The following is a 22730-nucleotide window of genomic DNA, read 5'->3' as shown; positions in this document are numbered from 1 at the left end:
GGATCCTGTCAAAATATTCCATTCAACTATAGTTCAATACCTACTGGTAACTAACGCTTGTATCGAAAAGGAAACCCGAAATGACCCGACACTGTCTCGGGTATATGATTTGACGGTGAAGGGATGGCCAGCACATGGCGACTCACTGTTGCCAGCATTCTCGACAAGGAGAGAACAGCTGTCAGTGTGCCGGGGGACCTTGATGCGTGGATCCCGAGTGGTAATTCCACCCAAGTTAAGAGATAGAGTGCTCAATGAGCATCATGAGGGTCATCTGGAAGGGGTAAAAATGAAAAGCCTAGACAGGGCTTATGTGTGGTGGCTGGAAACCGATAAACAAATCGAGGACCTGACCAAGAGCTGCTCAGGATACCAGAAAGTCCAAAATGCACCACCACAGGCCCCTCTACACCCATGGGAGTGGCCCTCATCTCCATGGCAACGGGTGCATATTGATTTTGCTGGTCCATTCATGGACTCAATGTTTTTAATAGCCGTGGATGCGCACTCAAAATGGCCTGAGGTCATCAAAATGTCCTCCACCACCACGGAGAAAACTATTGCAGTCCTACGGACCATTTTTGCCAGGAATGGCTTGCCAGAACTGATTTGGTCCGACAACGGACCACTGTTTGTGTCTGAAGAGTTCCGGAGGTTCTTGAAAAAGAACGGGGTAAGGCATTACACATCCGCCCCGTATCATCCAGCCACAAATGGATTGGCTGAGAGCTTCGTACAAACCTTTAAGAAGGCAATAAAGGCTATGTACAATGACAACATTCTGCTGCAGCACAAGGTGGACAATTTCCTGTTTGCCTACCGGAATGCGACACATGCAGTCACCAACCAGGCCCCAGCCATGATGTTCTTTAACCGAAGGTTAAGATCTCACCTGGATTTGCTCAGACCAAACGTACGAAGAGATGTTGAGAGTAAGCAATTCCAGCACATCCATGAGAAGCCAACAAGGAGCTTCAATGTAGGGGAACCAGTCTTGGCCCGCAACTACCGAACAGAAAAATGGCAGCCAGGAATGATATGCACACGGCAGGGCCCACTAATGTACACAGTGGACGTTGGGGAGAGCATCGTGAGATGCCATGCTGACCAGATCCTAGAGTCACAGGAACAAGTCAACCCCATGCCTCGCCCATACGTACCTGGTGATGAACCCGACGTACAGGTCGCATCTACCCCAGAAACAGTAGCATCGGAAGCTGATGAACCAACCGACGACAGGGCCAGAATCGCCTCCGCACCAAGAGCAAGACACTCGGGAAAGGCGCTATCCAGAAAGGATCAGGAAGCCTCCCCAAAGACTGAATATATAAATAGACTATTTTCAGCTAATGTTGCATGTTAAAAGTGTTAATTGTATTTAGTTTGATATTTAATTGTTAAATGAGTGCTATGGTACTGTTAATCTAAAAGGGGAGGAATTGTAATGTATTTACCTTTAAGGGGGGAACTATCTTTTACAGCTCATGTATACTGCAGTACCGGCAGTGACCACACCTGTATATAGCACTGAGTCGTAGTCTGTACAGATCAGGTCCAGTGTGAGCCACGTTGAGTAAACACCTGTTGTACCGTTCTCCTGCAGTCTGTGTCTTATTATACAGACACAACAGCCGGGTTGATAATAAGGCCATGTTGGCTGAGATGAGAAAAAAGGGTACGCAAGTGCGTAATGTGTTCTTTTGTGCTGTTACTGGCAATAAGGATGTCGTCTAGGTAGACGAAGATGAACGGCAGATCGCGCAACACGGAATCCATGAGACGTTGGAAGGCTTGTGCTGCATTCTTCAGCCTAAACGGCATACGAAGGAACTCAAAGAGCCCAAAAGGTGTGATGACGGCAGTTTTGGGGACATCCTGAGGATGCACGGGCACTTGATGATAGCCTCGGACGAGGTCTAGTTTGGAAAAGATGGAATTCCCTGCCAGATGGGCCGAAAAATCCTGAATGTGAGTAATTGGGTACCGATCCAGTGTGGTAGCCTCATTCAGGCATCTGTAGTCGCCGCATGGTCGCCGTCCGCCGCCCGGCTTAGGAACAATGTGTAATGGTGAGGACCAAGGACTATTCGAATGTCGAATAATACCCAGGCATTCCATAGTATGGAGCTCCGCCTTGGTGGCCGTGAGTTTACCGGGTTCCAGCCTTCGAGCTCTCGCATAAGCAGGGGATCCTGTCGTGGTAATGTGGTGCGCCACACCATGCCTCGTGACTGAAGAAGAAAATGTGGGCCTGGTGAGCTCAGGGAACTCACTGAGAAGACGAGAGAACTCATTTGGAGATGGGACTGCACAGGCAACTGACCAAGACATCGCGGTGCTTCGGTGGCAGGGGACCGAGTGAAAAGTGGAGGCACTGATTAGCTGGCAGTGTCGGACGTCGACGAGAAACCCGTTTGCGCAGAAGAAATCTGCCCCCAGGATGGCCTGTGAGACTTTCGCCGTGATGAACTCCCAAACAAAACGTTGGCCGCCAAAACTCAACTGGACGCTATGATTTCCGAACGTGCGAATGGCCGCACCATTGGCTGCCTCGACAGGAGGACCTTGACTGCTGGATTGAAGATCTAGCTTCGACACTGGTAGGATACTGCACTGGGAGCCAGTATCACAGTGAAAACGTCACCCTGACAGGGAGTCTGTAATGTATAGGAGTTTCCCTGCGGACCCAATGGCCATCGCAACTCCGGCGCGTCGCTTAGGCCTTATTGATCTTCTCAGAAAACGCTGGTTTGAGGTAGGTTTTTTTTTTGGTGAGAAACTGCAGGGCGGACGGCAATTTCTGGCCTTCGCGCCGAAACGAGCGTGGTATGCACACCAGCCTGCAGGAGGAGGAGTCGGATTCGCTCTTGTGGGGCTGGGCGCCTCGTGGCTGCACAAGGTTGTTGTGAGACGGTGAATATTTTATCCGCTTCCGCGGCGAGTTCAGCACAATCTGTGATCGCGGAATTGGCCATGGCCCTCTGTACTGGCTCTGGTAGTTGACAGAGAAACAGCTCGCGGAACAGAAAACATTGCCATTCTGAGCCCAAAAGCGTGAGCATTTTGCTCATGAGCTCTGAGGGTTTTGAGTCCCCGAGGCCGGGCATAGAGATAAGTCTGCGAGCGCGCTCCGACTTGGACAGACCGAAAATCTGCAGTAACCATGCTTTTAAAGCTGCATACTTGCCATCGTTCGGTGGACTCTCAAGGAGGCTGATGACCCATGAGGCCGTGGCACTGTCGAGGGCAGAGACCACGTAATAATAACGGGTCGAATCCGCTGCTACTCCCCGGATTGCAAATTGAGCTTCCGCCTGGAAAAACCACGCGGCCGGTTGTTGCTCCCAAAATTGCGGCAGTTTGAGGGTGACGGCGTTCGTGTCCATGATGTAACTTCAACAAAAATTGTTCGAAGAAATCGGGGTCACCAATGTAGGAACTGGGGTTCCTAGCCGAAGAATTGAGATCGACTCAGAAAATCAAAAACAATAAAATTTAATGACCAAACGAAGCTGTACAGGAAACTGTAGGATACAATGCAAATAGGTCTGGTCTGCTTGAAAGCCTCTCTGGAAACTGCTAGAAGGTCCGAGCTCAACTGCTAGCAGGTTCCGAGCTCAACTGCTAGAAGGTTCAGAGCTCTACTGCTAGAAGGTTCCGAGCTCTGACGTCAGGATGTCATCACGTTCTTCCCGCCGTTGAGAGATCACGTGACGGACGGCATGACGTCATCACGTGGAGTACAGGAAAGAAGCCCTAGTACAGTTAACAGATACATTAAAGGTGCAGCCCCCAGCTGTACTACATTGCTGTAAAAGGAATTATATACAATTGTCCGTAATCCTCTGGTGGTTCCGCCACACAAGCACGATTTACCTTTTGTAAATCCATGTTGACTTTGTCCGATCCTGTCACTGTTTTCCAAGTGCTCTGCTATTACATCATTTATAATGGACTCTAGCATTTTCCCCACTACCGATGTCAGGCTTACCGGTCTGTAATTCCCCATTTTCTCTCTACCACCTTTTTTGAATAGTGGGGTAACATTAGCTACCCTCCAATCCATGGGTACTGTTCCAGATTCCATCGAATGCTGGAAGATGATCAGCAAAGCATCAACTATTTCTAGGGCCACTTCCTTAAGTACCCTAGGATGTAGATTATCATGTCTTTCCTGTAGTGTGATGACCAGAAATGTACACCGTACTCTAGCTGTCGCCCAACTAGTATTTTGTACAGTTCAAGCATAACCTCCCTGCTCTTATATTCTATGCCTTGGCTAATAAAGAAAAGTATCCTGTATGCCTTCTTAACCACCTGTCCTGCTACCTTCAGGGATTTGTGGACATGCACTCCAAGGACCCTCTGTTCCTCTGCATTTCTCAGTATCCTACCATTTAATGTGTATTCCCTTGCCTTATTAACCCTCCCCAAATGCATTACCTCACACTTCTCTGGATTGAATTCCATTTCCCACTGTTCTGCCCACTTGACCAGTCCACTGTTACATTCCTGCAGTCTACAGCTTTCTTCCTCATTATCAACCACATGGCCAATTTTTGTATCATCTGCAAATTTCTTAATCATGCCCGCTACATTGAAGTCTAAATCATTGATATATACCACAAAAAACAAGAGACCTAGTACTGAACCCTATGGAACCCCACTGGAAACAGCCTTCCAGTCACAAGAACACCCGGCGACCATTGCCCTCTGCTTCCTGCCACTGAGCCAATTTTGGATCCAACTTGCCACTCAGCAGTGAATGAGAAAGAAAACAAATTCTAGGGATCTGGTTGTGCTGGTTGGTTAGCACACTGACCATTCACCTTTTAAAATGAGGTTTGTATGTAGCTGAGGCTGTTGGAATGAAAGTCTCTTTTCTCTGCTGGATTAGGGGTCTTCCATAAAATGAGTTTGGGCCGTTTCACCCAGTTCCAAGTGGGTGTGGACATGTTAAATATGCAACAAACGGCACTAAATTGGTAATCTTATTCAAAGAGGGATTGAACATGGCTAGTGTGGCAATTGGGAATGCTGGCGAGTGGGAGTGAAGGTTAAGGCACGTTGTTAGGACAGAGCTGACAGTAATTTATTCTCAATCTGAATCATGCTATTGCTGACCAAGCAGTGATGGACTCACATATAAAAAGCAGAAAAATATTCCCTTCCCCACAATAATGAACAAAAATCTAACTTCTTCCTCCATGCTAAAAAAAATAAACTTTTGCACTGGTTCCACATTTCTCCTTTGTTTATACTTTGTATATGTCTGTAAAGCAAGAATTAGTAACAATATCTGTTTTTAGAAATCTCTTCATAATAGATTTGTCACCTGTTGACATAAATAGATGAATAATCTAACCCAAAGCATTTAACTTTCCATTTGCTTTAATCTTGTTTAGACCCACATTTGCATGTAGAGATCTTGGCCAGAATTTTCCCCTAAAAAAAACGGGTGGGTTTGGAGTGTGGGGGCAGTTTAATTGTAAAAAATGGGATTCCTGACCTGATCGCGCCTCCAACCCACCCACTTCCAGTTTTGCCGGAGGTGGGATGACCAAATCGCTCCCAGGGGGCTGTACCGTAATTTAAATATTGTAATGGGGTTGAAAGCCTCTATTTTCCCCTCCATTTTGAATTTAACGAGTCGTGAAACCCGGCAGTTAAACCTAGGAGGTAACTGGCTTTATACCTACCGCCTGGATCCAGGCTCCTGACCACACCCACCCCCTGCGATTGGAGACCCCCCACGAGGCCTCCGATCACGTTCCCAGGCCTCCCCCCACCCCCGCCACCCCAGAGCTCCTCCCTGCAATGGTGATAATGAGGCCGGCCTTGATCCTCCACCCCACCCCACCATCCCCAATCCCTGGCCGGCCCCACCCCCGCGATCCCCGATCCTCCCCCACTATCCCCGCTTGCCTGCTGATCCCCGAACAACCCGATACCCGACCACCCCCCCATTGCCTGCCAATATCCGACCTCCCCAAATCCAACACCCTATCCCCTGCCAATCCTGCAACCCCACTCCACTGATCCTCTCTTCCCCCTCCCGATTGCCGGCCCCCCTCCCGCCGATTGCCGACCCCCCCCCCAATTGCCCACACTCCTCCTGCCAATTGGCTGATTGCAGACCCCCCTCCTGATTGCCGGTCCCCCTCCCGCCGATTGCCGATCCCACTCCCGATTCCCACCCCCCCTGCTAATTGCCGACCCCCCTCCTGCAATCCCTCCATCGGACCGACCCCTCGCAACTGAGGCCTACCCGCACGCAGCCAGCTAGCCTCTCAAACTGGCTGGCTCTGGGCGGGAAACCAAGGCCTTACATTCAAACTAGGCCCTGCCAGTAAAGTTGGCAGGGCCTGCGAGAAACCTAGCCTCCCGGGTTTCCCACCCACCTCGGACCCCCAGCTCCCAACCCACCTCCCGAAAGAAAATTCCGGCCTCATGATTAAATCAAGTATTATTTTATTGTCAATGCATTTTATGGTAAATACAGATTGACTCTTAAACTATTTAAATCAATACTGATAATCAGTTTATTGGCAACATGAGGAATGGTACAATTGTGCTTTAGACAGGTTGCCCCAACTAACACGGTTCAATTGTATGCTCCTATGATTATCACATTTTTTACAGTTACAAGATATGATAAAATGAAACATCCAAATTGTACTAATTATTCCTCTTTTTCACAGATAGAACTTAGATTCAGGAATTGTGCATTTGAATTGGAAAATTGCAATTGCCACTCCCTTATTTAAGAAGGGAGGGACAGAGAAACCAGGTAACTACAGACCCATCAGTTTACCATCAATTGCAGTGATATTACTGGAATCTACCATCAGGAACAGAGTGACTAAGCACTTGGTCAAGAATGAGCTGATGAAAAAGAGTCAGCATGGATTTGTGAAGGGTAGGTCATGTCTCACTAACCTAGTTGAATTTTCTGAGGAGGTCATTAACATGGTGGATAAGGGAATGTCTGTGAATATTGGCTATATGGAATTCCAGAAGGCATTTGATAAGGTTCTGCACAATAGATTATTAGCAAAAATAAAAGCGCATGGAATTGGCAGTAACCTTGTGACATCGGTCTGTAATTGAATTGTTTAGGAGGTAGGAGATAGAGTAGGGATAAAGGGATGATTCTCTGACTGGCGGGATGTGACGAGTGATGTTCCCCAGAGATCTGTACTGGTGCCTCAGCTTTTCACCATATATATGCATAAACACGGTTTGTATTCCCTTGAGTTTAGAAAGTTGAGGGGTGATCTAATCGAGGTGTTTAAAATGATAAAGGGATCTGATAGGTTAGATACAGAGAAATTATTTCCTCTGGTGGGACAAGCCAGAACAAGGGGCACATCGTAAAATTAGAGCTAGGATATTTAGGATTGAAATCAGGAAGCACTTTTTCACATAGAAGGGTAGTGTAAATCTGGAACTCTCTTCTCCCAAAAGAAAGTGGATGCTGAGCAAATTGAAATTTCAAGGTCAATCGATTTTTGTTAGGTAAGGGTATCAAGGGATATAGAGCAAAGGTGGGTAAATGGAGCTGACTCACAGGCCAGCTGCAATCTAATTGAATGGTGAAACAGGCTCACGGGGCTGAATACTCCTGTTCCTACGTTACATAGAAACATAGACGATAGGAGCAGGAGTAGGCCATTCGGCCCCTCAAGCCTGCTCTGCCATTCAATGCGATCATGGCTGATCATCCAATTTCAGTACCCGGTCCCTGCTTTCTCCCCATACCCCTTGATCCCTTTAGCCTTGAGAAATATATCCAACTCCTTCTTGAATATATTGAATGAATTGGCCTCTACTGCCTTCTGTGGTAGAGAATTCCACAGGTTCACCACTCGGGACCAGCGGGAGCAGCGTGGTGAGACCGGTATAAAAACCGGAGAGCGGCGAGGCCCGAGACCAGTCGGGACCAGCGGGAGCAGCGTGGTGAGACCGGTATAAAAACCGGAGAGCGGCGAGGCCCGAGACCAGTCGGGACCAGCGGGAGCAGCGTGGTGAGACCGGTATAAAAACCGGAGAGCGGCGAGGCCCGAGACCAGTCGGGACCAGCGGGAGCAGCGTGGTGAGACCGGTATAAAAACCGGAGAGCGGCGAGGCCCGAGACCAGTCGGGACCAGCGGGAACAGCGTGGTGAGACCGGTATAAAAACCGGAGAGCGGCGAGGCCCGAGACCAGTCGGGACCAGCGGGAGCAGCGTGGTGAGACCGGTATAAAAACCGGAGAGCGGCGAGGCCCGAGACCAGTCGGGACCAGCGGGAGCAGCGTGGTGAGACCGGTATAAAAACCGGAGAGCGGCGAGGCCCGAGACCAGTCGGGACCAGCGGGAGCAGCGTGGTGAGACCGGTATAAAAACCGGAGAGCGGCAAGGCCCGAGACCAGTCGGGAGCAGCGTGGTGAGACCGGTATAAAAACCGGAGAGCGGCGAGGCCCGAGACCAGTCGGGAGCAGCGTGGTGAGACCGGTATAAAAACCGGAGAGCGGCGAGGCTTACCAACTCAGCAGCGGGGAGAGAGGTAAAAAGTAATCAGTGTGTGACGTCACCAGGGAGCAGGTAGGTGATAGGTTGGTGAGTATTTCTCTTTTTTCAATACAAGCTTGAATTCTGTGGTGTTAAAATTCTGTGGTGTAGTGGGGATAGTAGGTAAATAAAGTGCCCTAGAGCATACCTGTAACTGGGGTATTGAATAAATTTTAAAAATTAATTAAAGGAGTAAGTCATGGCAGGAGAGTTCAGACCCGTGTTCTGCTCCTCCTGCTCTATGTGGGAAGTCAGGGATGCTGCCAGTGTCCCTGGCGACCATGTGTGCGGGAAATGCATCCAGCTGCAGCTACTTGTAGACCGCATTGTGGCGCTCGAGCTGCGGGTGGATGAATTTTGGAGCATGCGCGATGCTGAGAGGCTCGTGGATAGCACGTTTAGCGAGTTGTTCACGCCTCAGGGTAGGGCAGCACAGGGGGTGACCATCAGGCGGAGCAACAAAGGCAGGCAGGTAGTGCAGGGAACCCCTGCGGACATCCCCCTTTCAAACAAGTATACCGCTTTGGATAATGTTGAGGGGGATGACTCACCAGGGGAAGGCAGCAGCAGCCAACTTCCTGGCACTGGGGATGCTCCTGCTGCCCAGGAAGGGGGGAAAAAGAGTGGGAGAGCAATAGTGGTAGGGGATTCTATAGTAAGGGGAACAGATAGGCGTTTCTGTGGCCGTAGATGTGAATCCAGGATGGTTCGTTGCCTCCCTGGTGCCAGGGTCAAGGATGTCACTGAGCGGCTGCAGGGCATTCTGGAGGGGGAGGGTGAACAGCCAGTGGTCGTGGTCCACATTGGTACCAACGACATAGGTAAAAAGAGGGATGAGGTCCTGCAGCAAGAATTTAGGGAGCTAGGTGAAGGATTAAAGAGCAGGACCTCAAAGGTTGTAATCTCTGGATTACTCCCGGTGCCACGTGCTAGTAAGTATAGGAATAGGAAGATAGAACAGATGAATGCGTGGCTAAAGGGATGGTGCAGGGGGGAGGGCTTTAGTTTCCTGGATCACTGGGTCTGCTTCTGGGAAAGGTGGGACTTGTACAAGTCGGACGGTTTACACCTGAACCAGAGGGGAGCCAATATCCTTGCGGGGAGGTTTGCTAGCACTGCTCGGGAGGGTTTAAACTAACTTGGCAGGAGGTTGGGGTACAGAGTGGAGCTATAGTAGGGGGTGATTTACAGCCAAATACAGAGGGAAAAACAAGTCAGCTGGGAAGGCAGAGCAAATATGTGAAGGCAAAAGAGAATATGGCAGGGCTGGAAGGCATTTATTTTAATGCAAGGAGTCTTGCAAATAAGGTGGATGAACTGAAGTTGTTGTTGAACACATGGGAGTACGATATTGTTGCTATCACGGAGACATGGTTGAGGGAGGGTCAGGACTGGCAGCTCAATATTCCGGGGTATCGAATCTTCAGGCGAGACAGAGGGGGGTGTAAAAGGGGAGGGGGTGTTGCAATATTAATTAAGGAGTCAATTACTGCTGTAAGGAGGGACGATATATTTGCGGGTTCCTCTAATGAGGCCATATGGGTAGAACTTAAAAACAAAAAGGGGGCAAGCACTTTGCTGGGAGTGTACTATAGGCCCCCAAACAGTCAGGGGGAGATAGAGGAACAGATATGTAGGCAAATCTCAGAAGTGCAAAAATAATAGGGTAATAATATTGGGGGATTTCAACTTCCCCAATATAAATTGGGACAGTCAGAGTGTGAAAGGCTTAGAGGGTGCAGAATTCTTAATGTGCATCCAGGAGAGCTTTTTGAGCCAACATGTAGAAAGTCCTACAAGAGAGGGGTCGGTACTGGACCTAATTCTGGGGAATGTAGCCGGGCAAGTGGTGGAAGTGTCAGTAGGAGAGCATTTTGGCGACAGTGACCATAATTCGGTGAGATTTAAGGTGGTCATGGAAAAAGACAAAGACGGCCCGGAAATAAGGGTTCTAAATTGGGGGAAGGCCGATTTTAATATGATAAGGCAGGATCTGGCCAAAGTGGACTGGGAGCAGCTACTTATAGGAAAATCCACATCAAAACAGTGGGAGACTTTCAGAAGGGAAATAGAGAGAGTACAACGCCAACATGTTCCTGTAAAGGTCAAGGGTGGGACCAACAAGCAAAGGGAACCTTGGATGACAAGGGATATACAAAAATGCATTTGAAATAAAAGGGGGGCTTTTGGCAGTTACTAAAGACGGAAAAAGCCCTAGAGGAGTATAAAAAGTGCAGGGGCATACTTAAAAAAGAAATTAGGAGGGCGAGGAGGGGCCATGAAATAACACTGGCGAGCAAAATAAAGGAAAATCCTAAGATGTTTTATAAGTATATTAAGGGCAAGAGGATAACCAGGGAAAGGGTAGGGCCCATTAGGGACCAAAGTGGCAATCTGTGTGTAGAGCCAGAGGATGTAGGCGGGGTTTTAAATGAATTTTTTGCATCTGTGTTCACTATGGAGAAAGACGATGCAGACATAGAAATCGGGCAAGGGGACTGTGACATACTTGAACATATTAGCATCGAGAGGGAGGAGGTGCTAGCGGTTTTAGCAGGCCAAAAAGTGGATAAATCCCCAGGCCCGGACGAGATGTATCCCAGGCTGCTGTGGGAGGCAAAGGAGGAGATTGCAGGGGCTCTGACACAAATTTTCAGAACCTCTCTGGCCACAGGGGATGTACCAGAGGACTGGAGAACAGCTAACGTATTACCATTATTCAAGAAGGGTAGCAGGGATAAACCAGGGAATTACAGGCCAGTGAGTCTAACATCTGTGGTGGGGAAATTATTGGAAAAAATTCTGAGGGACAAAATTAATCTCCACTTGGAGAGGCAAGGATTAATCGGGGATAGTCAGCATAGCTTTGTCAAGGGTAAATCATGTCTGACAAATCTGATTGAATTTTTCGAGGGGGTGACTACGGGGGTGGATGAGGGAAATGCTGTGGATGTGGTTTACATGGACTTCAGTAAAGCTTTTGACAAAGTCCCGCATAGGAGACTGATCAAGAAGGTAAGAGCCCATGGGATCCAGGGTGCCTTGGCGCGTTGGATCCTAAACTGGCTGAGTGGCAGGAGGCAGAGGGTGATGGTCGAAGGTTGCTTTTGTGACTGGAAGCCTGTGTCCAGTGGGGTACCTCAGGGATCGGTGCTGGGTCCCTTGTTGTTTGTGATCTACATAAATGATTTGGATGAGAATGTAAAAGGTATGATCAGTAAGTTCGCAGATGACACGAAAATTGGTGGGGTCGTAAATTGCGAGGAGGAAAGCCTTAGGCTACAGGACGATATAAACGGGTTGGTCAGATGGGCGGAAAAGTGGCAAATGGAATTTAACCCTGAAAAGTGCGAGGTGATGCATTTTGGACGGACAAATAAGGCAAGGGAATACACAATGAGTGGTAGGACCCTAGGAAGTACAGAGGGTCAGAGGGACCTTGGTGTACATGTACATAGATCCCTGAAGGCAGCGGAGCAGGTAGATAAGGTGGTTAAAAAGGCATATGGGATACTTGCCTTCATTAGCCGAGGCATAGAATATAAGAGCAGGGAGGTTATGATGGAGCTGTACAAAACGCTGGTGAGGCCACAGCTGGAGTACTGTGTGCAGTTCTGGTCGCCTCACTATAGGAAGGATGTGATTGCTTTGGAGAGGGTGCAGAGAAGATTCACCAGGATGTTACCTGGGATGGAGCGCCTCAGCTATGAAGAGAGGCTGGACAGGCTGGGGTTGTTTTCCTTGGAGCAGAGAAGGCTGAGGGGGGACCTGATTGAGGTGTACAAAATGATGAGGGGCATAGATAGGGTAGATAAAGAGGAACTTTTCCCCTTAGTGGGGGGGTCAATAACAAGGGGGCATAGATTCAGGGTAAGGGGCAGGAGATTTAGAGGGGATTTGAGGAGGAACTTTTTCACCCAGAGGGTGGTTGGAATGTGGAATTCAATGCCTGAAAGGGTGGTAGAGGCAGGAACCCTCACAACATTCAAGAAGCATTTGGATGAGCACTTGAAATGCCATTGCATACAAGGCTATGGACCAAATGCTGGAAAATGGGATTAGACTGGACAGGGATGGATGGGCGGCGCAGACACGATGGGCCGAAGGGCCTCTTTCTGTGCTGTAAAACTCTATGACTCTCTGGGTGAAGAAATTCCTCCTCATTTCTGTCCTAAATGGCCTACCCCTTATCCTTAGACTGTGACCCCTGGTTCTGGACTCCCCGACCATCGGGAACATCCTTCCTGCATCTAGTCTGTCCAGTCCTGTCAGAATTCTTTAAGTTTCAATAAGATACCCTCTCATTCTTCTAAACTCCAGCGAGTACAAGCCCAATCGACCCAATCTCTCCTCATATGTCATTCCTGCCATCCCAGGTATCAGTCTGGTGAATCTTCGCTGAACTCCTTCCATGGCAAGAACATTCTTCCTCAGAAAAGGCGACCAAAACTGCACACAATATTCAAGATGTGGTCTCACCAAGGCCCTGTACAACTGCAGCAAGACATCCTTGTTCCTGTACTCAAACCCTCTCGCTACGAAGGCCAACATACCATTTGCCTTCTTAACCGCCTGCTGCACCTGCATGCTTACCTTCAGCGACTGGTGCACAAGGACACCCAGGTCTCGTTGCACTTCCCCTTCTCCCAATCTACTGCCATTCAGATAATAATCTGCCTTCCTGTTTTTGCCACCAAAGTGGATAACCTCACATTTATCCACATTATATTGCATCTGCCATGTTTTTGCCCAATCACCCAACCTGTCCAAATCATCCTGGAGTTTCTCGGCATCCTCCTCACAGCACACACGCCCACCCAGCTTTGTGTCGTCTGCAAATTTGGAGATATTACATCTAGTTCCCTTGTCTAGATCATTAATATATATTGTGAATAGCTGGGGTCCAAGGATCGATCCCTGCGGTACCCCACTAGTCACTGCCTGCCACTCGGAAAAAGACCCATTTATTCCAACTCTTTGCTTTCTGTCTGCCAACCAGTTCTCTATCCAAGTCAATACCTTGCCCCCAATCCCGTGTGCCTTAACTTTACACACTAATCTCTTATGCGGGACCTTATCAAAAGCCTTCTGAAAGTCCAAATACACCACATCCACTGGTTCTCCCTTATCTATTTTACCAGTTACATCCTCAAAAAATTCCAATAGTTTAATCAAGCACGATTTACCTTTTGTAAATCCATGTTGACTTTGTCCGATCCTGTCAGTTTTCCAAGTGCTCTGCTATTACATCTTTTATAATGGACTCTAGCATTTTCCCCACTACCGATGTCAGGCTTACCGGTCTGTAATTCCCTGTTTTCTCTCTACCACCTTTTTTGAATAGTGGGGTAACATTAGCTACCCTCCAATCCATGGGTACTGTTCCAAATTCCATCGAATGTTAGAAGATGATCAGCAATGCATCTACTATTTCTAGGGCCACTTCCTTAAGTACCCTAGGATGTAGATTATCAGGCCCTGGGGATTTATCAACCTTCAATCCCATCAATTTCCCTAACACCATTTCCATACAAATACTGATTTCTTTCAGTTCCTCCCTTTCATCAGACCCTATGGTCCCCGACATCTCTGGGAGGTTATTTGTGTCCTCCTTTGTGAAGAGAGAACCAAAATATGTATTTAATTGGTCTGCCATTTTTTGTTCCCCATTATAAATTCCCCTGATTCTGACTGCAAGGGACCTATGCTTGACTTCACCAATCTTTTTCTCTTCACATATCTATAAAAGCTTTTACAATCAGTTTTTATGTTCCCTGCAAGCTTACTCTTATATTCAATTTTCCCCTTCTTAATTAATCCCTTTGTCCTCCTTTGTTGAATCCTAAACTGCTCCCAATCCTCAGGTTTACTGCTTTTTCTGGCCAATTTATATGTCCTCTCCTTGGATCTTATGCTATCCCTAATTTCCCTTGTTAACCACGGTTGAGTCACCTTTTTTGTTTTATTTTTATGTCAAACTGGGATGAACAAATTCTGTAGTTCATCCATGCGGTCTTTGAATGTTTGCCATTGCCTATCCACCGTCAACCCTTTGAGTGACATTCCCCAACCAATTCTACCCAACTCGCACCTCATACCATCGTAGTTTCCTTTATGTTCCTAATAAAAATCAAATATACTAATTTTATTTTTAAATGTTCTCAGAATGTGGGCAATGCTGGAAAAGCCAGCTTTTTGCCCTTCCCAGTTGTTCTGAGAAGGTTTTGTTTGGCTTTGTCCTAGATTCACTACAGTCCTTGTGGTGTGGTGCTCCTCCAAGGCGGCTAGGTAGGGAATTCCAAGATATTGACCCAGTGACGATAAGGGAATGTCGGTAAAAGTCCAAGTCAGGGTCGCACAAAGCACCCCTCAAAGAAGCATTTTGAAACCTAATCACCTGTTAACTCCTGGTTCAAACTCCAGGAGCATTCAACAGCACTGTAACCCCACAGTACAACAATGGAACCTGCACCCAAACTCTGGAGGTATCCTCTGCCACACCGGGAACAGGGGTGAGAAAGAAATGTTTCTTCTGCACAAAATATTCAGAGAAATCAAAAACCAATCTTTTAGAAGCATGTTTATACTTTCATTGCATAGAGGAAACCATCCCTCATAGTGCTCCCTGCATTCTGATTTCAACTCACTTGTGACACTATCAGAAAGAAAGTGAACAAAATAGAAAGATGGAAAAAGTGAGAAGAATAAGAAAGAAAAAAGAAAGCTGAAGACAGCTGAATGGAATGACAGGAAAGGCACAATTCAAATGACAAGACCATTCTCCATTGACTTCAGACTGAATAAGAATCACAACAGTAATCACAGAATATATTTATTAAGCAACATGAAAGTGTTTACAAGCGTGAAAAGAATCACCATGAATATTTATTTAAATAATCTTGCCTTTAACCTGCCAGCTAGTACTTACCCTAAAGCGATTTACAATTTCAGTATATAAGCTTTAAATGAAAATGTCACTTACCCAGGTAGACCACCAGCTTCCATTACATTTGCCAGTGTAACATCATTGGACCACACATCATACTGCCACTTGCGGAGACCGAGGACCCCACACAGCACTCTCCCTGTATGTAGACCCACACGCATGTTGAGATCAACTTCAGTGGCTTCAGCTACAGACCTGAAACAGTACCATCATACCTAAGATTATTAATCATTTGGTGACAATACATTATTTACAGATCTGTGAATTCCTACGTTGATGGGACAGAGAGCGATAAGCACATGCACTACTGGATTCAAATGATATGAATAAAACTGCTAGGTCAGTAGCTCCAGGGGCTGGATTTTGTCAATGGGGACGTGATGGAGGCGGGACTCCCACATTTTGGGTTGTAGTCCCGCCTCCATTGACTTGTGGCCAACCTACGCTATTTTCCCTTGATTGACCTTGTGAAGCCCGCCCAGCGGGCTCAGCAGGCCAATTAAGGGACACCTGGTTACTGGTGATGTCAGTGATTGACATTTCATCTGTCAAGAGCTTTTGATGATGAAAAATCAGCGTTTGACAGCTTTGTGAAGCTGTCAAACACTGACAATCTGTCTTCTAACTTGAGTCCTTCTACTCAGACTCAGTTAGAGATCTCTCCAGACCAGAATGCAGAATGCTGCAGCTTTTGACATTTCAGCGGCCATTCTGCTTTCTGTGCCAGTGAACTGAGGGTCTCCCGAGAACTGAAGAAAGGAAGCCTGCAGGAGAAAGTAAAGGTAAGTAAAACTTATTAAAACACTTTGGGCTAGATTTTCAGTATAGACAGTTTTGGGGCGCTAACCTTAGCGCCCGCCCGAAGTTAGCGCCCACCCCAAAGTAGCGCCCCGTTGCCGGAAATTCAGTGGCTTCGCCCTAAGAGATTGGTGGAGCGCTAAAAGAGGCGTTCCACTCCTATCTTTAGGCGCTAAGCCGGCGGTCCAGAGGGATAGCGCCCAGGCGGGGCGCAGCGCGGGTGCGGTCATTTTTGGACTGACAGCAGACCCCGTGGCGCCGACCAGCTGTTAAAGGGGGAAGGGACGAATTGGTCTGCTGCCACGCCCTGCACACTGCAGCCTTGCAAAGAGGCCTCAACACTGCTGCTCAGCCCCAGGGAGTCATGGCAACGCCAGAGAAGGCCCGTCAGCGTGCCCTGCGCTTCTCAGAGGGTGATCTGGACATAGTGGTCACAGCTCTGGAGGTGAGGCACAAGATCTTGTTCCCAGAGAGTGGGAGGAATCCAACCCACCACGACTACACCAAAGCCTGGAAGCAGATCGCCCAGAGGGTGACGTTCACCGGCGATGCCCCCAGGACCCACAAACAATGTCGTAAAAAATACAACGATCTGACCAGGATTGTGAAGGTGAGTAGCCTTTCCAGTCTCCTCCTCATTCTTGCATGTACACCTGACATGATGGGCAAAGGGAGCTGAAAGTCCTATTGGCCAGCCCTCAGCCAGCAGCATTGGGACAGTCATGAGCATCACATGGCCATTCGGCACTCTACACTTTGTCCAAGCTATTCCACCATGGGAGGCAGTGCACACTACATCAGGGCTTCACTCTGTCCAAGCTATTCCACCATGGGAGGCAGTGCACACTACATCAGGGCTTAACTCTGTCCATGCTATTCCACCATGGGAGGCAGTGCACACTACATCAGGGCTTCACTCTGTCCAAGCTATTCCACCATGGGAGGCAGTGCACACTACATCAGGGCTTCACTCTGTCCACGCTATTCCACCATGGGAGGCAGTGCACACTACATCAGGGCTTCACTGCGCACTTACAGCCCGTCCTTTCTCTTGCAGGCTAAAGTAGCGGTTAATCGCCAGGCGCGTGCCAGGGGTGGCCGCGCCAAGCTGCAGAAGCTCACTCGGCTGGAGGAGCGCGTGTGTGTGCTCATGGGAGCCCGTGTGATTGTCCCCACAGCGTGCGGAGTATCCGACCCTCCACTGCCCGGCATAAGGACCTCGCCTTTTGGCCCTCTCGCGTCGCACTGGCCCATCCGAGCTACCTCCTTTGCCACTGTCCCACCAATGCGCTGAATGCCACCAGTCCTAACTCCCTCGCTGACGCCGTCTCCTCACTCTGAAGCTACTCTTGTGCATTCCTGCTTTCAGCTGGTGACGACCAGGACCCTGAAGCTGCCAGTGACAGCACCTCCGACCAGGAGGAGGAGGAGGAGCAAGCCGGACCTTCGGGGGATCAGTCACGTCCCGCAGGAGAGGAGGAAATGCTTGACACCTCCTCACTGGACGAGTGCCTGGAGGAACTGTCGCAGGGCAATGCAGCTTCTGGGACCAGTGGCATCCAGCCACCCAGGAGCCGTGCGCGTGGCCCGCGGCCTTCCCCCCCCCCCCCAAAGGGGGGAAGGATCAGAGGGGAGTGCTGCTGATCGGCACACTCGCCGCCACCAACGCGGCAAGGGTCCCCTAGTTCGGCCCCCTCCTCCCCAGCGGGAGAGTCGCGACTCCAGTCCGGACACCTTCACCTCGGAGGAGGTGCGGAAGCTGGATAAGATGGCCGAGGATTCGGACCGGCGCCACACGGAGCTCATGAGCGTGGTGGGGCGCATGCCTGAGGCCATCGAGTCGCTGGCGACCAGTGTGCGCGAGTTCGGGGCAGCAACTGCCGCGAGTGGCCGCATGCTGACTGATGCCGTCAAGACCCTGGCGGCTGTGATGCGCGCGCACACCAGGACCACAGGGGCACTCACTGCTGCCACACGCGCTGTCTCAGGCAGGCATCGCCAGGGCAGCCGCCGCGCTGGACCATCCCAGCAAGCCGCCCCTCGGCTGATTGTTGCGGATCCTGCAGTGCGGGCCCGGCCGAGTGCCACCGTGCCACAGCACCAGCCAGCGCATCCCAGACGCCAGCTGGCCCACATTGCGCCATCCGTCGCCGCCATTCCCCCACTGGGGTGTCAAGGGCAAGCGGCTGCAGCTGATGGTGGCCAGGCTCAGGTGCGCCACTCAGCAGACGGCCCCTCGAGGCCCAAACGCCGTGTAGGCCGCCCCCCAGCGGCATCTGGCGGAAGGGCATCTGAGCCTCAGGCGCCTTCCCCCAGCCTCGCAGCAGCCACTGGGCAGAGCTTGCGAAGGAGCAGCAGGCCGGGCAGGGGAGGCAAAAGGCTGGGCAAGGTCTCGCCCTCGCGGGCCACTCAGTAGAGGGTGTGGGCAGCTTTCCCTTTATATGGCGGTGGCCATCTTTATTTTGCCCATGGTTGTGTTGTTGGAGGGCTTATTTTTTGCGTTAGGCCGACGTTGAGGCCCGGTTTGAAGAAAGGTGGAGTGACTCCTCCCCAGTTTGTGGGAGTGAGTCGTTTGTTGGGCTTTTTGTGCGGCCTGTTTATTGTTTTTGGGGATTCATGTGGGAAGGGCTTTTCATTTTTGTGTAATAAAAAATTAACTTTATTCATGCAGTCTCCATGGTTGTTCTTCTTAGTGTTTGTTGGCTTCGCCGGCTGAGGGCTTGCGGAGTGGCTGCATTCATCTTCCCTCATGGCCCCTGGCCATTCCCTGACAGGGGGCTTAGAAGTACCATGTAATAAGGTGGCGTCGTGCGGCCCTTGGCCCTGGTCGCTCCCTCCTGGGAACGTACTCCTGCTCCTCCTCCTCCTCCTCCTCCTCATGCTCCTCCTGCTCCTCCTCCTGAGGTGCTGGTCCAACGTCAGGTGGCAGTGCCTGAGTCCTGCGGATAGCCAGGTTGTGTAGCATGCAGCAAACCACCACAAATTGGGAGACCCGGTCCGGCGAATACTGGAGAGCTCCTCCGGAGCAATCAAGGCAGCGGAACCGCTGCTTGAGGACCCCAATAGTTAGCTCGATGATGTTGCGGGTGGTTTGATGGCTCTCGTTGTAGGCCTCTTCAGCAGCGGTCCTGGGCGCGCGGAGCGGGGTCATGAGCCAGGTGCACAAAGGATAGCCTTTGTCCCCGAGTAGCCATCCTCTTGGGGGAGGCTGTGCCTGGAACATGTCATGCACAGTACTCTGCCGCAGGATAAAGGCATCGTGGCTGCTGCCTGGGAAGCTGGCATTGACTGCCATGATGCGCTGCTTGTAGTCACAGACCAGCTGCACATTCAGAGAATGGTAGCCCTTCCTGTTGCGATATTGCTCGCCATGCTCCAGAGGGGCCCGCAAAGCCACATGCGTACAGTCAATGGCGCCCTGCACCAAGGGGAATTCCCCGAGTCTGGAAAATCCCAATGCGCGCTGATGCTGGCTCTCCAGGGCCATGGGGAAGGAGATGAATTGGCTTCTCCTTCTGAACAGTGCTTCGGTCACCTGGCGGATGCAGCGATGCGCGCCGTACTGGGAGATGTTTGCTATGTCCCCAGCAGCGTATTGGAAGGAGCCGGTGGCTTCCACCGACAGAGACGTCCTGCACCTGAGCTTTGGCCGCAGATCTCGGCGAAGCAGGTGGCAGATCTCTGCAATCACCTCCTTTCGGAATCGGAGCCTTTTAACACATCGCGCGGCAACTCATGTTTAGGTAGGAGCGCTGCTGGTGGTATAGCCTGACTGGGTAAGGCCTACGTGGCTGACGCCTGTAGCCCCCTCTGCCTCTAGCCAGGGCTGCCCCTCTCACAATGCGTCTGCGAGCCCTACGGACATGGAGCTGCAGCTCCGCGTTGGCACCCCATGCAACCCCCATCAAATCCTGGCAAACACTCTAATTTCCAAAAAGCCACTTGCAGCGCTCTGGCCTGAGTCCAAAAATACCTGGCTCTTGCTGCTTGAAACCAGTTAGCTATCCTCCTTGTTGTGTCTCCAGAAATGCGTTGCACAAGAGTGTTTTCTGAAAAAAGGCTGGCCTTTATACTGGAGAGTACGTCCCCTTTAATTTGCGCCCCCCGGGGCCCGCGCTGGTTGTGTTGCGTTCCTTTTTCCAAACGCTCTGGCCGCCAGCCGCACAATGGGGCGGTCCGACTGAAGTTTGGAATCGGGGCGCACAAAGGGCGTTGCACGAGGATGTGACGTCATTTTCTGCGCGCGCATCCGGGCGGGCGCTAAATTTTGCGCCGGCGCTAACGGGCAACTTAATTTGGGGCGGGGCGCAAACTGCGCTGCGCCCGGGCGCTACACGCATAGCGCCCGAAAATCACTTCTCTTAAGGCGCTAACTGCTGGCGCAAGCGACTGAAAATCTAGCCCTTTATACTTACCTCACACACTTACCTCTGCACACATGCACCCATCACTCACCTGCACAACGGACATCTCGACCCCTCCAACCTCTTCAGACCGACGGTCTGCCTCGCTAACTTAGCGTAGTTCGGAGCCGTCGGGAAGCCCACACTTCAGGGCTAAAAATAGGGATTAGGCAAAAAACTGCCTGTTAACTACCTGTTAATAGGCAGTTAATTGGCACTAATCCCCTTCCCGCCTCGGGGAGGCGGCTCCCAGCACAGGTCAGATACCTGCCTCCTGAGACATTGGCACGGAGGCGGGTTGGGGGCGGGATGGGTTCCTGCCCCCCGATTCTGCAATTTTCCCACCACTCCCGCCTCCAAACCCGCCTCCACGGGGCTTGGAAATTCGAGCCCAATGTCTTCATTGCTCCCCATTAGAGGGTTGAGAGTATGAATCTAGGGCTGTGTATCAGTAGAACTCTTGTTTAAGGTGGATGAGCTTGATGTCGCTTCTGAGCCAACTGAGTGGATGGGCTTCTAAGTGGAAAAGTGCTGTTCCTTTCTGAGGAGAGTGAAAATCAGGTATTGTCTTTATTTGTTCACTACTCATACTTTACCTATTACTGGCTAGTCACAGTATTTATGACATGAGATTCCTATTGTGTCTCTATGTTTGCAGGATGGAGCAGTACACTGATAAGTGGGCAACAAAGGAAGTAAGCAAACAGAGAATAAAAGAAATTGATGGAAATTAGGCCCATCAACATTCATTTGAAATTATGTTCCACTTTATGCTGATTTGGTTTAGTATGACTCACCTCCTCTGTTATTAACTACCTTTCCTGAAAATGGAGAGGTGTAACTATTCTTCTGAGATTCAAAACTGCTGTTAGAATACTGTGAACTGCTGAGGTCTACATAAGAACATAAGAATTAGGAGCAGGAGTAGGCCATATGGCCCTTCGAGACTGCTCCGCCATTCAATAAAATCATGGATGATCTTCGACCTCAACTCCACTTTCCCACTCAATCCACATATCCCTTGATTCTCCTAGAGTCCAAAAATCTATCTATATCAGCCTTGAATATACTCAATGATTCAGCATCCATAGCCCTTTGGGGAAGAGAATTCCAATGATTCACAATCCTCTGAGTGAAGAGATTCTTCCTCATCGCATTGTAAATGGCCGACCACTTATCCTGAGACTTGGCCCCCTAGTTCTAGACTCTCCAGCCAGGGGAAACAACCTCTCGGCATTTATCTTATCAATTTCCTTCAGTATCATATGTTTCAATGAGATCACCTCTCATTCTTCTGAACTCCAGACAGTATAGGCCCAATTTACTCAATCTCTCCTCATAGGACAACCCTCTCATCCCAGGAATCAATCTAGTGAACGTTCATTGCAACGTCTCTAAGGCAAGTATGCCCTTCCTTGGATAAGGAGACCAAAACTGTGCACAGTACTCCAGGTGTGGTCTCACCAAGGCCCTGTACATTGTAGTAAGAGTTCCTTATTATTGTACTCCAACTTCCTTGCAATGAAGGCCAACATGCCATTGCCCTCCTAATTGCTTGCTGTACCTGCATGCTAACATTCTGTGTTTCCTGTACAAGGACACCTAAAACTCTCTGAACACCAACATTTGATAGTTTTGCATCATTTAAAAAATATTTTGTTTTTCTATTCTTCCTACCAAATTGAATAACCTCACATTTCCCCATATTATACTCCACCTGCCACCTTATTGCCCACTCACTTAACCTGTCTATAACCCTTTGCAGGTTTTTGTGTCCTCCTCACAGTTTACTTTCCCACCTAGCTTTGTATCATCAGCAAACTTGGATACATTGCTCTCGGTCCCTTCATCAAAGTCATTAATATAGATTGTAAATAGCTGAGGCCCAAGCACTGATCCTTGAGGCACCCCACTAGTTACAGCCTGGCAACTGGAAAATGACCATTTATCCCTACTCTCTGTTTTCTGTCCGTTAACCAATCCTCTATCCATGCTAATATATTACCCTTAACCCCATGAGCCCTTATCTTGT

General features: G+C 49.6%; 1 protein-coding gene across 3 annotated transcripts in view; it reads right to left on the bottom strand.

The window, feature by feature from the left end:
• LOC147117265 (adenylate cyclase type 1-like) overlaps positions 1 to 22730 on the bottom strand; it is a 524560-nt gene that overhangs the window by 249542 nt on the left and 252288 nt on the right. For all 3 annotated transcript variants that reach the window (XM_085988088.1, XM_085988086.1, XM_085988087.1), the window contains one exon: positions 15534 to 15692. In XM_085988088.1, coding sequence (XP_085844214.1) covers positions 15534 to 15692 — 159 coding nt within the window. The remainder of the gene's footprint in view (positions 1 to 15533; positions 15693 to 22730) is intronic.

This window comes from Somniosus microcephalus, chromosome 5 (assembly GCF_052327205.1).
Source record: "Somniosus microcephalus isolate GS21.2 chromosome 5, FLI_Smic_1.0, whole genome shotgun sequence".
Lineage (NCBI taxonomy): Eukaryota > Metazoa > Chordata > Chondrichthyes > Squaliformes > Somniosidae > Somniosus > Somniosus microcephalus.
Note: the sequence above shows the minus strand (reverse complement) of the source record. Positions and strands in the feature narration are given on the sequence as shown.